This window comes from Lepisosteus oculatus, chromosome 7 (assembly GCF_040954835.1).
Source record: "Lepisosteus oculatus isolate fLepOcu1 chromosome 7, fLepOcu1.hap2, whole genome shotgun sequence".
Taxonomy (NCBI): Eukaryota; Metazoa; Chordata; class Actinopteri; order Semionotiformes; family Lepisosteidae; genus Lepisosteus; species Lepisosteus oculatus.
The window spans coordinates 50,114,428-50,130,768 of NC_090702.1; the positions used below are offsets into that span (position 1 = coordinate 50,114,428).

The window sequence follows — 16,341 nt, forward strand, 5'->3', positions numbered from 1 at the left end:
ACTTTGACTTATGCAGAATGATGACCATTTCCCACATGAGAGCAATTCCCCTAATTTTGATAAAACCTGTGCTAAATCACTAATAAACATGGTCTAGGTTTAATAATCATAATCTTTCCATTTATATGATGAAGACAAGTAACATTAAGTGTTTAGTACCATCACTATATGAATTTGGATATATCTACATTTACAATATTTACAAACTTTGGACTTCATCCATTCCTTGTGTTGATTTCAGGGAAAACTTTTATGCATAACCTTGCCTTTGCAGTGAAGTGCAAAGATATCTGATATTCTATCCAGGGTTAGTAAATCCTTTTTCAAAACCCACCTTCTTCTACTGAACGTAATCTTTTGAATTATGAGTCAACCACAGCAGTTGCCCATTCCAGTGGCAATACAGTATATAGTGTTTTACTCTTCAGACAGATCTGAACATCAGTGCAGGCTTTTTATTTCAGCTGTATGCAAGTGCTACTTCTGAAGGTCCTGATCCAATTAGTATTTTTTCTACTGTCTTTTAAGACAAACTGACCATCCAGCCTCTCACTTTACATATACACTAATTCCAACACTTACTTACAGTACAGTATGCACAAATACTTATTGTAGCCACTGTACTGTACAGTGTATGTCTACTGCATAGGCATACAGCTCATTTAGAACTCTCTATTTTAGTGGCTTTGCACCCTATTATGTAAGATCTCTTTATTGTGACTCTCATAGTTATTATATTGTGTAACTAAAGCACTACTATATATACAGTACATTGGTTTTACTTAGTTCTCCCACATTCCCACTTTCTATTGTGCTTGGAGTAAGTATTCCACAAGGTGGGAATTAAATTGCCTCTTTGCTCCACTGTAAAACCAGAGCTTATGTTGCACAGCAATTGAGAGATAGAGAAAGCCATAGGGATACTGAAGAGGTGTCTGGCTTAATGATTTTCTTCAGGCAAAAGTTAACAAAGCTGCAGCCTCATAGTGAACCCTTATAACTTCTATTTGATAAATGTTGAGACCTTGTCCATTTTTGTTTTTGAAGAGGCAACAGATCATCTGAATGAAATATAGTACAGAATCTTTTTCTTAAAACAGCTTTTCGATATTGAAGACCAATTTTGAACAATTGTGACCAATTTTTTTTGAAGTTTCTGTACAGAATTTATTTTATCCCATGAGCTGTGCAGCAAATGTACAACAGGGTAATTCCTTGACTTAAATAAAAACTAAAGGGGTATCATTAATTTTAACCATGATATGGAATACCATTCTAACAATCCTGAATTCTGCACATTTAATTGTCTCAAATTTGTGCAAAGGCTTACCAACAGGTAAAACACAAACCTATACACTCCTCAAATTGTCAGAAGATATACTGTAACAATGGTTATGATAAAAAGCATTTTAACTCTCAGTCAAAATAGTAACCAATTGAGTAACCATGCATAACATTTTATGCATATTAATCAAAGCATAAAACCATTCAGTTTTGGGTTTTTGAAAGAAACAGAAAACACTCTAGAGCTTAGTTAAGCTTTCATACATGGCTGTAACAAGTGCCACAAAAAGAAAGGTTCTCTTGTATGGCAGAGATTATATTAAATTAAACCAATAATTTGACTGACTTTTCAAATGTATGAAACTGTAATCGGTAAAGCTCTCTGTCCCTGTTACAGTCCTCTATAGCAGCACGCATGTACATGAATGACCATAAATAATTTCATGCTATCAAAATTTGAAATTTCCCTCCAATTAAGAATCCTTAAGATGATAATGAGACCCCCTGCATTCCGGCATATCTTTAAGAAATTGCCTTAATCTCAATGCTGAATCATTACTGCAAAGTGAGGCTTCTACAGTTCTCAAAATGAGTTCTTGAGGTGTTAAGGTCATTCTGCATGTGTGAGTGTAGAGTGTAGAGGCAATATACTGTATATTGCAATTACACTATTTTGAGGTGATTAACAGTGCTCTGGTACATAGTAAACCAAATAAAAAGAATATGCCTGTGATACCCTGAAACCAACACCCTCTGATTGTTCCTCAATCTTCGTTTTATCACCCACTTAGCATTTTGTTGTCCTGGATTCTGAACAAAACAGTAATTCCACTGTACTGTACTGTGAGCTAAGCAATATCCAACATTATTACACAGTAGGTTTTGCTGGTATTAAGTGCTATTTTATTCATAGCACTGACATATACAAACATTTTCTTATCGTAGTTATTAATGTTCTATTCACCATAATTAGGGATCTTGTAGAATGGTATATTGCTTTTTGTCTCTTATTGGAAGCTTCAGTAAAATGCTTGTCTGGGCCTTTTTATACAGTACGTTGTGATTTATTGTATCAAAAATAGAATTTAGCAATTATATTCAGAACTATTGCATACATCTTTTTCTCACTAAATTATACATTTTAATCCATGGGGAAGATACCCATGGGGACACATTATAATTCTCCAAATTTGTGTCATTTGTTTTTGGTTTTAAGACACATGGGTTGTATCAAATCCCACAGAATCACAATGTGTACTAGAATATTCAAGAGAGAGAAGAGTATTCCACTGAGAGACAGATCCCATTGATTTACAGCTGCTCAGCAGTAACCTATAAAACAAGGAGAATATGCCACTAGAAATAAGTTTGCTGCTGGAAGAGGTGTTAGTGGGGCCAGAAGGGGGTGCTCACCCTGTGGTCCATGTGGGTCCTAATGCCCCAGTATAATGACGGGGACACTGTACTGAAACAGGCGCTGTCCTTCGGATGAGACGTAAATCCGAGGTCCTGACTCTCTGTGGTCATTAAAAATCCCAGAATGTTTCTCGAAAAGATTAAGTGTGTAATGCCGGCGTCCTGGCCAAATTTCCCATTGGCCCTTACCAGTCATGGCCTCCTAATAATTTCCATCTATGAATTGGCTTCATTACTCTGCTCTCCTCCCAAATGATAGCTGATGTGTGGTGAGCGTTTTGGCCCACTATGGCTGCTGTAACATCATCCAGGTGGATGTTGCACATTGGTGGAGGTGGAGGGGAGTCCCCATTACCTGTAAAGCACTTTGAGTGGAGTATCCAGAAAAGCACTATATAAGTGTAAGCAATTATTATTATTAAATATATTTTCTGTTTATTTCCTTTGCTAAGTATGCACAGTGGGAAAATGTTCCTAATACTAGACTTATCTGCTCACACTAGTTTCTTTGTATCACAAGCCTCAACCTTAAAGAACGTTCACAGTTTTCAAAGTTGACTTCGTGAGCACCAAACCTTGCAACCCAGACAATGTGTATCAGCTGTAGTTATTGTATGTGACAGGCTCTGTGATGGCATGAATCATTCCAAACAAGTGGAAAATGGCTTTTACAGTGCCTAAAGGGTATTCTACTGCCAGTTAATTAGTGCAGCAAAGTCAGCCTTGTCAAACCCATAAAGCCTTGATAAATGGTTTTCAAACTAAATTGAACTGTAAAATTGAATTAGAAGTTTGTGCTGGTGAAAGAAATAACGAATAACAATAATCCTGTAAGACTTGCGGTGTTCTTTTCTTTTAGCAGTTCTAACTAGTCCCCCTTGAAATATGCATTTTTATTTCTAAAATTCCTTCTTCTTTCTCTTTCTGCAGTTTCTTTCCCACTCAGAATGGGACCACAAGCGAGGCTACAGAGGATCTCAGGTTAGTGAACAAAATAGAGGAGATGGGTGTAATTGATTCAATGGGTCCATTTTTCATTCACGTGGAATATCAAAACTGCTTCAGGTCTAAATAAAAACAAAAGTCATGAGGCTTGAACAAACTTTGCACTTGTTAGTTTTAAATATAAATATAATAAATGTGACACAAAATGAAGTTATTTTGACTGCAGTATTGAAACATTTATTGAAGTGTCTTTTACAAGAATAATTTTATCTTTACCCTTTTATTGGTACAAAATGGAAGTGATAACATGGAATCCAATATTTCTTTTTTAAAACTCCTATTTTCCTTGCGAAACAGAATGGGTTTTGAACCTAATCTCCTTTGATTGTGTGCTTTATGTATAGATTAACAAATAGCCCAATATACGTTATGAAGAGTTTTTTGTTTTTGTGATGCACGGGCAAGCTACTGTGAAATGCAGAAAAATGAGGAGCTATCTAATTGCTATGATCACTATCTGTTCGCATTAAGCATATAAAGAATAATTAAGATTTCCCTTTCCTTTCTGGCTTCCTGCCTAGCAAATATCCTCCAGAGGCATAATAATCTCCCACACACTAAGGCACGGAAATATAAAACTAATTTGTACAGAGCAGAATACAAAACAAATCCAATGGCGGACTTCATACAGTATATCTGTCATACAGCTGTATTTAGGTAGCATAGCTTTGTGGTATTTGTCTCTTTGCTTTATTTTTTATTTAATACCAAATTTGATGCCACACCAATGAACCAGTTTGATTATTAGGGGGAACTGAGCTGTAGGGACTGGGAACTTAATATGAGGTCCTGGCAACCTCACAGTTAGTGCTGCCAGATTTCAAGATTTTAGTCTGTTCTTCTTACCTCCTTAAATTAAAGCTCTAATTATCACAGCAAAATAACATCTGCCACTTAATCAAATAACTGATCATCTGAGGGCAATGAAGCAAGCTCTTCCTTTCTGTTGTATTAAAAAGGGTGCCACTTAAATGCCATTTGGGTGGTATTGAATAATGAACCAGTTATAGAAATGAGCTTTTCAGTCCAGCTGCTACTTTTCCCAGTCAGTGTTAGGAGGTGTGATAATTTTAGGTTAGTATTGCTACCCACTACCACTATAGGTAAGGAGAGTTAATGTAATTGGTAAGAGTTGATGTCACTGGATGTTGAAGAAGACATGCAAAGAAAAAAAGTTTATACCGTGTTGAAAGGAAAAGAAAAGAGACAACATTTTGGGTGTGGAGCCTTCTAGTTGGAAGAAGACATGTCAGCCTTTGTAAAATTATTTCAGGTGGCTAGCTGCGTCAGAATGCGTAGGCTGCAAAGGAACAAGTAAAGGTTTATTCCATGCTAAAATGAGAAGAAAGGAAATACAAATTTTTGGCTGTGGAGCCTTCTTCGGGGCATAACAAGGGTGCTCCTTACACCCGAAGAAGGCTCACAGCCAAAAATTTGTATTTCCTTTCTTTGTGTTTTCTTTCTTCTCTTTTCAGCATGGAATAAACCTATTACTTGCTCCTTTGTGAAATTATGGCTGTTACCCTTGCTGTCACTATAAAATCCGCAACTGTTAAATGGCAATAAGATCTGACCTGCACGAAGCTCTCCCACCCAGAAATATCTGAGATAAAAGCCTAACTCTCAGCATTTATAGCTCGACCCATGGCCTGGATTTTGTGTAATTTGCTGGTACAAATAGCTGCCCTATTCCTAGTCAGAATTGGCTGTCCTGCTGCATATGATTCTTAGTTCCTCTAAGGATTTGTTTTGTAAGCTTTTATGGTGCCTTAGGTAAGATGAAACAGTGCCTTGTAACTGTAAGATGCGGTTGAAATTATTGTACTATTGCTACAAGAATAATACACTGAGATGATAGCAAAATGTTAAAGTAATTCAGAGCACAACATGCCTATCAATTATCAAGCATAGCAATGATGAGATTTCATTCTGCAGTCCTAAGGGCAAAGGGAAAGTTGCATTAGCTTATATAAAGTCATCAATTGATTTGTCCTAAAATAATGTTATGGTTATTGGTAGTGACTATTGAGGTTTTTCAGGATCTAGGACAATGGTTAACACCTGGCTAATGATATCATTTACACTTCTCTAGGGCTTTGAAGCAAGAAAGGACCTGGGGTGTTTACTGAATGTATGTGTGAGACACATTGATCAAAAGAATAGTCTCTGTTTACCTTGGCTAATTAAGTTCTGGGTATCTGGGTATCTGGGTAAATGATTAAGGGTCATCAACAGTGGAGGGACAGAAGATAAAACAGGCAGGTAGGGAGAGAGAGCTACTGTAGAGAGAGAACACCAAAGGACAGCAAGACACAAGGGGAAAGAGACAGAGCCAGGTGAGAGGACCTTGTTCCGATCAGACTTTAACACCATATTTGAGTATTTGAACATTGATAAGAGAGCCTGACTTTTAATACCTTGGTTAAAAAAATATCTCCCCTTTTTGAGCCTGTTAGCTTTTATATACTGTAGAATTTAAATTCTTGGTAGCTGTCTGGGGTTTCTCTGGTTGGTGAGGACATAGGCCTTAGAGACACCTTGTTTATAGTGTAACTTGTACGTTGATATGTTTATGTTGTTTGTCTTTTAATTTGTGTTGTGCCATTATTAATACATTTTTAACTCAGTGTCCCTGATTTATTATGCTTTTCACCAAAGCTGTGTCAGAGCACAAAGAACTTAGGTGCCTCCAATTATACCAACTGCTTGGGCATATTCTTGGCAAACTCTTTAGTTTGGGGGATTGTGATGATTTAATGTACTTATTGATTAATCGCCTAGTCCTTTTTTTCTTGTATTTTCTATTTCCGTAACCTCCTGTTTGTAACGGTAACTCACTGTGAAATTATTGCTGATTTGACAATAAAGGTTTTCACTAGTCTCCTAATATAATATCCATCATTTTAAAGGATCAGGAATATATATTGCCAAAAGAGGTGATACTTTTAAAAAAGCACTCATACAGTAAATCCTGTTATGGATGAAAGTCAGTAAAAACCTACAGTATGGGATATGGGACATTACACCTCCATTCTTTTTCAGGAGAAGCCACTGAGCGTCACTGTTGTTTAGCCTTAATGACCATTGTCTTCTGCAATGTTAAAACAGAATACAGTTCTATTATGTTCAAAATATTCTTTAATGACATGATCAGAGTGTTTCTTTCAGCCAAAGGGTATTTTACCTGGGTTGGATTTTTAATTTCTATGCCCTGAGCATGGACAGAATCCTGGCATAGTCCTATTGAGCCTCTGTATAGACTGCCATAGGATATTCAGCTATGCAAACTGCACTCTCACACAGGAAGGGTGGCTGTTTGCACTTGTCCTGGTCTGGTATTGGCGAAATGGTCCCACAGGTTTTCTACTGGTCTCAGAAAAGGAGAAAAACCTGGCCTTGGCAAGGCTTGGCTTGGCTTGAAGATTCTGATGTTAACATTGTGCGATTGTAATCCTAGCACTGTGTGGTCTTGCATTGCCCTGCTGAGAAATTGACACTTCTAAATCAGCTTGCAAAAACAGAAAAGATTGCTGGCTCAAGGGGTCCATCAATGTATCACTGAGTAATATGTTCATAAAGACATTTTTTTTAAAGGAGATTCCTTCCCACATCATAGCTCTTGCAGTCCCCTTCTGGTTTTCAGATACTGTATATTGGCTTTCAACGGATCTGTAGAGGGCAAAATGGTATTCATTGGTAAACAAAACACTTCACCAGTCTCTCTGCTGCCACCGGAAATGTGCACTTATCCACAGAAAATGTATCTTTTGGCTTTTAGCTGTAAAGTGTTACACCTGAATGTCCTCTTAGTTTGCATAACACTTGGCACTCTACCTTTCTGGTTGTGACCTGTCCCTTACAGAGCTGGTCAGTCTGCTGATTGTCAAAGCAGAGTCTCATTCTTTGGGGAACTATTCTGACCCAAGTAGTCTTCAAGCATTCTGATAGCAGCTAGGTCATCCTCATTACACAAACGGGGCATAGTCATATCTTTTGTTCTTCGTGCATTAATTAAAACCGTCTTCTTAAATGGCTAATTTTACAGGTTCTTAATCAGCTAATTTTGGCCATTTTAATCAAAAACAAAACATCATGAGCATCTGATGTTTTATGTCATCAAATGACTTCAATTCTACATTTTATTATCCCAAGGAACAATACTACCAAACAATGAACAAACATAAGTGATCATTATTTTTAAAATGTAAATAACATCTTGTACTGAGCCATTAATGTAAAACATAGACGGTTGCATTTTCATTGTGCATCAGCATATTGGCAAAGAGAGATCAAGTGTTTGTTACTACAAAAGTGTATCAATGAAAGAAAAATAAACACTTAGGATTATATAGAGGCTTCAAGAGCTGCTTTCACAGAGAAAAGCTTGCCTGCTGATTCAGGGATGGCTGTAGCTTAAACACAATATATCTCACAGTTGCATCATGCTATGTGGGCAGTAGTATTGTACCTTTAGTAGTCAGAGAAGTTCATATATTTTCGTTTAAGAACTATTAAAAGTAATAATAAGGACACTTTTGTTAGTCCAAACAACTCTTTATTATGTAGGACTCAGGCGTTGCTCTTTGCCCTGCAGTTTCCTAGCAACAGCTATTTTCAATTTAAATGTTTCCTGTGCTTGCCACCTACTCTATGTGCTGAGGTCCTCAGTGTGCCATTTCAAGCTTTTTATCTGGAGAATAGCATCTAAAAGCTGGTGCTGCTTTCAGCGGGGTATTCAACAGGTTGAATATACTGAACCTCGGGCAGAGTTTCAGAATGCCTTCCTTCGTCAGTCTCAGGAGTGGCAATGTCAGCAGTGTTTCTGGAGTGGACCTGCAGGAGCAGGACTGATCTCTCATAGAACTTCCAGGGGGACAGCTCTCATCATGATGAACAGGGCTTCCGTTCACCGAGAAAAGCACCACTGGGAACCCATTGTGCCGTCAAACCAGGTGTGTTCTGCAAACTGGTCATGCTCTTTTCTCTGTTTTGTGAATGCTGTACAAATGGAATCTATTCAGATACTAATAGTGCAATATAACCACCTCTAACTGTAGATGAGTTGCATAGGTTGACCACAAAAGCCGTAATGCCGAACATAGCCTGAACTCTCCACTGACCGCAGAGGGGGGCTGTACTTCTGTGGTTGATGAAGTACAGTACAACCCTTCCTATATGCAGAGCACTTTGAGAAAGGCCCTTGAAAGACACTGCAAGGAACTAATTATTTGTAGAAGATATCTTGTTCCATCTTTTATACTGTAAGGTATTAAGAACTGGCTTATTCTTCACCTCTGAAGTGTAACTTTGCAATCCCAAAATTGTGTCCAAGTGTTAAGGTCTTCCCCATTATAGGTCTGTTGTATCCTTCTGTTTTCAGTGTGACAATCACATCTGTTTGTACCTGTTACATTGTTGTTTTGTTTTCCTTAAAGTACTTGTAAGTCACGATAACTAATTCTTGATTTTAATATCGCCGACAAACAGTACATAAAATGAACAGTATTCCATTTTAACTGCATATCTCTTACATTCAGTTGAAATTTTCAGTGGAAATCTCTTGGTTTGTACATTTACTAACAGGTAAAATTGCTGTGTTTTCTTAGCAAAAAAGGTAAAATTGAAGATAAAAGGATTTAGTAGCTATATCTAATAATGGTTTACATCATTTAATAATTCTTAAGAGTAAGTCAACAGTGTGAATGCTTAAGTACAATATGCCGCAGAACTGCTACAAAATATGACAGTCTTTAATTAATATTAAAATTAGCTTCCATTTGACATCGACAAGCTACTATTTAAAAAATGGAGCAGTATAATGACTAAACATCCCAGCATTGCAAAGAACACAGATGTGTGGTGAGTCCTGGGGGAAAACACCTGCAACCCTACAGTACCATTTCAGGTATTTATTGCAGGAAAATGTAAATGAAAGAGTTATGTTCTGTAGCTTGTAAACAAGCCCTTTTAACGTTTTCCGGAAGAGAATTAGTGGTCTTCAAAATCTCCAATTTTTCTGTTTGCATTATAAAATCTTATTTTGGTCTTTGAAAATGTGAATGTATGTTTGCAGAATCATACCCTCAGCAATATTAATGCTGCCTATGCATAAGAAAACATGTATAACAGTACCTGTAAAAAAACAGTAACACTGCAAAATATGAGGAAAATGCATTTTGGGTTTTTATGTGTCATGCAATACAGATTAGAGTTACAGTACTTTGAAGGTGTTTTGTACAGCACAGTTGAAACTGCTGTAAATTATCTCAATTCATGCCACTCATTTTCATTTTCATACAGTTCATCCATACAGAATTGAATTTCAATACTTCTTCCATGTGGTCTCCTGGTTTTGAGTGCTATTTCCATCGGTATTGAAATACTGATTTACTGTCTGTGGGAAAGAAAATAGCAAAAAACAAAGTTGATACTGTGTGTGATGAGAGAGTTTCTGCTTCTCGGCTTTCCTGTCTAGGTTTGGGAGAACTGTAGTTTGGGCATTGAATTTCTGTGCATTGTCTGTTAATCAGTCAGTGTCAGTTTTTTTTTGTATGATGTTCTTCTAGACTCTTGTAAGCAGTATATTAACATTTTGTACATAGCATCTTCTCTCTTAAAACCCTTTAGAGGCAATTGCAGCTGAGATTCCTGATGCTTTTGGGGAGCCAGTTGTAAGAAACATCAGGATTTTGATTTATATGGAAATGAAATTTGCTAAGCATAATAGAACTGTTATCATTAGAGTTATGCTTGATGAAACTGCTTTTTTGTGCTGCTGTTATGTCTCACATTTACTATTGTAATTGTTGGTATACTTAGACTAATTATATAATTATCGCTCATGGCTATAACATGATAAGATCTTACATTTTAAAGTTGGAAGTTTATTAATCTGCATGGGCATTGTTTTTTCAATATTGCATCAATATTACCACCCCAAGAGGGTACAAAAATATTTTAGCCAATCTCATAAAATCATAATGTATACATATCATGATGCTGATTATTGAAAGGTTTCACTGTCTGGTTATTATGAACTGGACAGAACTTTTGTATTTTCTAATCCTTTGCTTACAGATACAGTAAGTATCTTTATCCTGTTTATGCCATTTCACAGGAACAATAACTGCTATGAATCTTAATAGTATGTGCAGTAACATATCTAATGGAGTGCTGCTCTCCTGTTCATTGCATTCTCAATATATTTCCAAAGGACATATTAAGACTTAAGACATATTTCCAAAAGTAAAAAGGAAAATGAGTGTCATTTTTTTTTCAGTGCTCAGTTTTCTAGTAAAGAAAAACTATCCAAAAATCACATCTCAGAGTCTGTACCTGTACTTGTTATTAATTCCCAACTTATTTCCTGTGAGGATGTCTTTTCACAGCAGTTCCTGTATAAAGGCACTTTCTTGATCTGCACTGTATTGTCGTAATGTCAGTCATGAGGCTGGAAGTATTTTTGGTTGCTCGGAGATGAAACCTGCTGTAGAAATGTTTTCCTTCATATGGCACATACCAGCTCTGCTATTTACTTATGCCAGACATAACACATATCAATCTATACCATAGTAACAAATTGCCAAAGGGATATTATCAATTACCAGAAGAATGACATACTTCATAAGTATACTGTCACTATCTGGCAGTTTGGTTGTAGTGCTGTGCAGCAAGCATGATACTTTACCCTATAGAAAACCACAGCCTCGTCGGGATTCTGCTTTCCTATTTGTTATCTTTTCAGTTTTCTGCTTTCAAAGAAATATCGTCACAGGAAAGTCACAGTACAGCCCTAAACAGTACAGCACTTAGTAGTGCTAAGTACTAAATGAATGTTATGATTTTAGGATGTACATCAGGATTACATCCAAACGCACTGCTGGAATATACAAGATGCTTTAACCTGCTTATCTATCTTTGATCTCTTAAGGACTGTGTCCACCATCTTTTTGTAATAATGCTTAACAGATGTTTAAGAGGAGGTTAAATTCTAACTTCACACCGCTGCTCCCATTTGCACAGGATAAATACTCCCTGGCTGCAAATCTTTTTTTCTATCCACTCTTCCTCCACCCCAGCTTCACCATTGCAGCAATTTCTCCCTGCATTATTCAGCCGGTAGACTTAATGCCAAAGTATGAAGTATGTTATCCTTTTACATGCGTTGAATCATTTGGGCATTGTTAGAATTTGATTGAACTGCTGATGAGCTCATGAAAAAAAACATTGGATTATTCTTTAGGTCTGCAATCTGTTTGAATGTTGTACAGTATGGTGTTGAATAACAGGTCAGTTAATGATCACGAGACATGTTTATTTTCTCTGTTACATTTTGTGACTTGTTTACAGTGCTAATCCAGGTTTACAGATACAGAGGAAATGTAGCATTGTCAAGAAAATGCTAAGAAGTCTTTGTTGTGTTTTTAGGTCATCATTTTAACAATAATAATGACCAGTGTCATGATACAATACACAAGAATAACAATGCAAAACACTTTGTACAGAAGACAAACATTCACCTTAAGAATCATGTGATTGGTAACACTATGACTGTCCCATATAATCATTTATTGATGAGCTCAAGGGGTTCCAGAACTCATGTAGTTACAATATTTCCTCAAAAAGATACACAACCAAATATTTTCACAGTCTAAAGTACACTTAAATTGAATAGGTCCCTATGCATATAGTCACTAGAAGTCACTGGTTTGAAAGCAAAATAAGTTTTTCTAATATGATCAAATGTATGCATGGATTTACTTCCAAATAAAAGTATATGTTATGGTTATTAAAGGGTTGCACTGTAGCATAATGTAAGCAATGCTGCCTATAGCATTGGGGTTCAATTGTGGACCTGCTATTACAATCTGGAAGAAGGACCCTAGGCAGAACCGTCAGAATTCATAAGTACCAGTAGGAGTTTACCCAAACACAGGAGGTCAGGCCAGGGTCAAAAACCAGTAAATCCAAAATCACCAAGTCAAGATCCAGAAGACAAAGTCAGAGACAAAGCCAGGGGTCAGAGCCAAAAACCTAGCACAAAACAAAACAAAACAAAACAAAACAAAACAAAACAAAACAAAACAAAACAAAACAAAACAAAACAAAACAGCTCTAGCTAGATCAAACCCAATACTGAGCAAGGAGTGGATTGTCAGGTTGGTTTAAGTAGGCAGGTGGAAGAAGGTGTGTCTGATTAATTAATTGGAAACTGCACTGGAATGTGAAGAAGTGGATTAAGGGCGGCGAGTTCACCGGGGGTGTGACATATCACCTGGGGTGCTATCTATGTTGGCTTTGTATTTTCTCCTTGCGGATGCATGGCTTTTTTCTGGGTGCTCCAGTGTCCTACTGCAGTCCAAAGACATACCGTACTGGTAGGTTAACTGGCTTCTGGGAACACTGGCCCTGATGTGAGTGTGTTTGTGTCTGTGTCTGCCCTGAGATGGACTGGCTCCCCTGCAACCCTGAATTGGATGAAGTGGCTAGAAAATGGATAGATGCTTGACTGTAAAGGAAAAAACTTTACTTTGTTAAGATAACAGGTGAACTGGATACATTAAGTGCCAAATTGGTGAAAGGAATACAGTAACAAATGTTGACTGTGCATAAATACACATCAAGAAGAGTCGAATAAAGTTAAAACTCAATGATCCCTTAACAATAACAATGCTGAGATATGCAACCATCAATCAGATCCAGTGTTTTAAACTCCTATCTGTTTTCTTTTTGTAAGTCAAACTCATACAATATTTTAATGTAATTCTTCCTTTCATTTTTTATTCCTTCAAACATGGTTGTCATTTTTTTTTCTTGAGATGAGTAGGAATTAAAGACACACTTGTCTCCATATAGAAAGTGCAGATACTTCAAGACACATTCAACTGTATATTGTACAGGTATTGCTGTATCCATGCTTGTTGTTGACAACTTTCAGGTTCACTAAAAACACGTTCAGAAATAATGAAAGTGAGCAACAAGATGCAGATTATTGTCTTTGTTTTATATATTGTTTTGGTATTTAGCCTGTTAGGGCAAAGCAAAGAAGAGCAGACTAGGACAAGCATGAAAAAGCAAAGCATGCCTGATAAAACACAGAACCACTGAAATAACACAAAGTAAAATTACAGCTAGTCAGCAAGAAATCTGTAGTTCTGCAAGTTTTTATTGACCATTTGCAGTTTTTACAGTTTTTCATTGTGCATAATAGGCTGGAGCCAGAAATTGTGCCTTGGCACAATGCAATGCAGTAATGTTTTTAATGACACTGTGTGAGGCTCATATTAGCAGTTTTGAGTTAACATGTGCCAGTCAAAAGCTGGTCTCCAGTTTTAAAGTCTATTGGCACACTGGAAGCTTCTGTGGGTCCGGAACAGATCTTTTGGCCTATTTGGTTATTCTTAAGCCTTTATTTTACCAGGTTGTTAATTTAAGGGGAGATTCGAATTTGCAATGATAATATGGAGACCTATTGTACAGCTGGGCGTTAACTGGAGCAATGTGAATGAAGGCACTTAATTGTACCGTACAATGGTAGTGTCCCACCCATAACTTTGGCCAGTGACTCAACAGACTGGAGTCCAGAGCCATAAAAAACTGCTCCACACTGCTACTACATTTGTTGTGGGTTGAAGTGGTGAGTTTAAATGGGCTTAAAATAATTTAGATTTTAGAATGGCCTGAGGATGATCTCTCTGTTCAAAATGGTACAAAACAGACGCAAAACAAAAGGGTCTTGAAAGAATCTGCAGCGATATGATATGGATTGATTCCTGAGTACACTGAGTGTGGAAGAAAGAGATCTGATCCTTGATGGCTTCCTGTATTAAGTTGATCTGCAAGGAATGCGCTAACATTCTTGTGGTCTGATCTATTTGTGCACTTAATAATGCCCATGCAATGAGTCTTTGAACTAAACAGCTACAAAAAAGTAATCAGAATAAATCCCATTTTATGATTTTAAGTAGTTCAGCTATGGGCAAGCCCAAATCACAGCTGATAATTTAATTGTAGGGAAGAATATTAACTCTTTAAAGTGATCCAGAGAAAAAGGTCAAGAAAAATCTACAGCCTCCCTCCAGCAAGGGGGTTATGTTCCTCCAACACTGGAGGAAACTAATACCTTATTGAAAAACCTGGGATGGAGGAATGAGGTCAGATTCCTCATTAAACCAGACATTTGTATACAGTCTATATAATGGTTTTTAATAATTAAAAAAAAAATAAACTAATATGTGCAATACATATATACATGTACTGTACATCTGATACTGAGATTTAGAATGTATTTACCTATTCATGACAAAAATGAAGAGTTTGTAATAAGTGATACTAATTTAAACAACAAACTATGTAAACAAGGCATTTTGTTTTTTACTTAATCATAAAGATAAATAAAAAATAATACACTCACTCTCTTTGAGTGAAGCTGCTGATGTCTCAGCTTGAGGCCCATCTAACATTGTAATTTTCTCCATTAAAGTAATCACCTCCTGATTTTTTACTTTTAATATCACGAGTGGCTGACAATTTAATACTGCAACTCAGGAGCGACACATAACAAATTGTGAAAAACTTCACACAATTGTGTTCATGTGAAGCACTGTTCAAATCGTCTCAAAGCCAGTTCTGGGAATCCCGATGTCTTCCAGTATTCCTTCAAACAAGCTCTCGGTTCTTAATTGAGCTGTTAATTTGTCTAATTAGATCTTTTTAAGAAGCTTTTCAGTTCTTAAACTGAGATTTTAAGTTAATGGCAAACTTTTAATGAAACAAAATCATATATTTTTTAGGAGTTGACAACAGCTGAAAGAGTTTAATATTTTATGGCCTGAACAACAGCACTCACAGGAAGGCATCGACCGGTCTCTTCCATGTTGACAGTGTGGAATATTCCAATGTTATTGTGTTGTGAATTAAGTTACGTTGTTTAACATTTGGCCTATCACTACAAAATGTATGGAGCTAAGTAGTGAAGTGAATATGCTTTTCATCCTAAAACCATACGTAAAAGCTTTGCGATAATACATAGAAAATGAGCCAAATGTTTGAGAGTGATCATTTGTTTTTGACTTGTCTTTGATGTTTGATTTATGAATTCCAAATGACAGAACTTTAGCAGCTTCTCAGATAACACTGTAGCTCTGAGAAACCTCAGTGGGTTTCTAATCAGTTTGGAATTTTCCTGTGCAAGCATCACCTGCAGCAGTGTACAGTATATTAGCAAGTCAAGTCTATTGTTGTGAATTTTGGTTATATAAGAACATAAGAACGCTTACAAAAGAGAGGTGGCCATTAGGACTGAAATTTTATTTTTTTAAGAAATGCCAATACACAGTGGCATTGTTTACCATTCATATAGGTAGAACTATACTGTATACAGTAACAGGTGCCTGACCTCTCTTAGCGTAAGATAAGCATCACAATGTCCATCACATCACAATTTTGTGAAAATGTACAGTACATACAGTATGGATGCTTTTTTCATTTACTTCAGATGAAGCCCCTGAACCCTAGAACAATGTGGTGCAGTTCTGTGCTTATTGTCACCTGTAAGCAGCGCAGTAAACGAGAGACTGTTTGTCCTCCCTATAGTGGGGCGCAGTGCATGCCTGCAGCCACTTTTAGTCAAGTATT

At 36.8% G+C, this 16,341-nt stretch overlaps 1 protein-coding gene across 2 annotated transcripts in view; it reads left to right on the top strand.

The window, feature by feature from the left end:
• pde3a (phosphodiesterase 3A, cGMP-inhibited) overlaps window positions 1–16,341 on the top strand; it is a 168,139-nt gene that overhangs the window by 80,330 nt on the left and 71,468 nt on the right. For both annotated transcript variants that reach the window (XM_015352131.2, XM_015352132.2), the window contains exon 2: window positions 3,631–3,681. In XM_015352131.2, coding sequence (XP_015207617.1) covers window positions 3,631–3,681 — 51 coding nt within the window. The remainder of the gene's footprint in view (window positions 1–3,630; window positions 3,682–16,341) is intronic.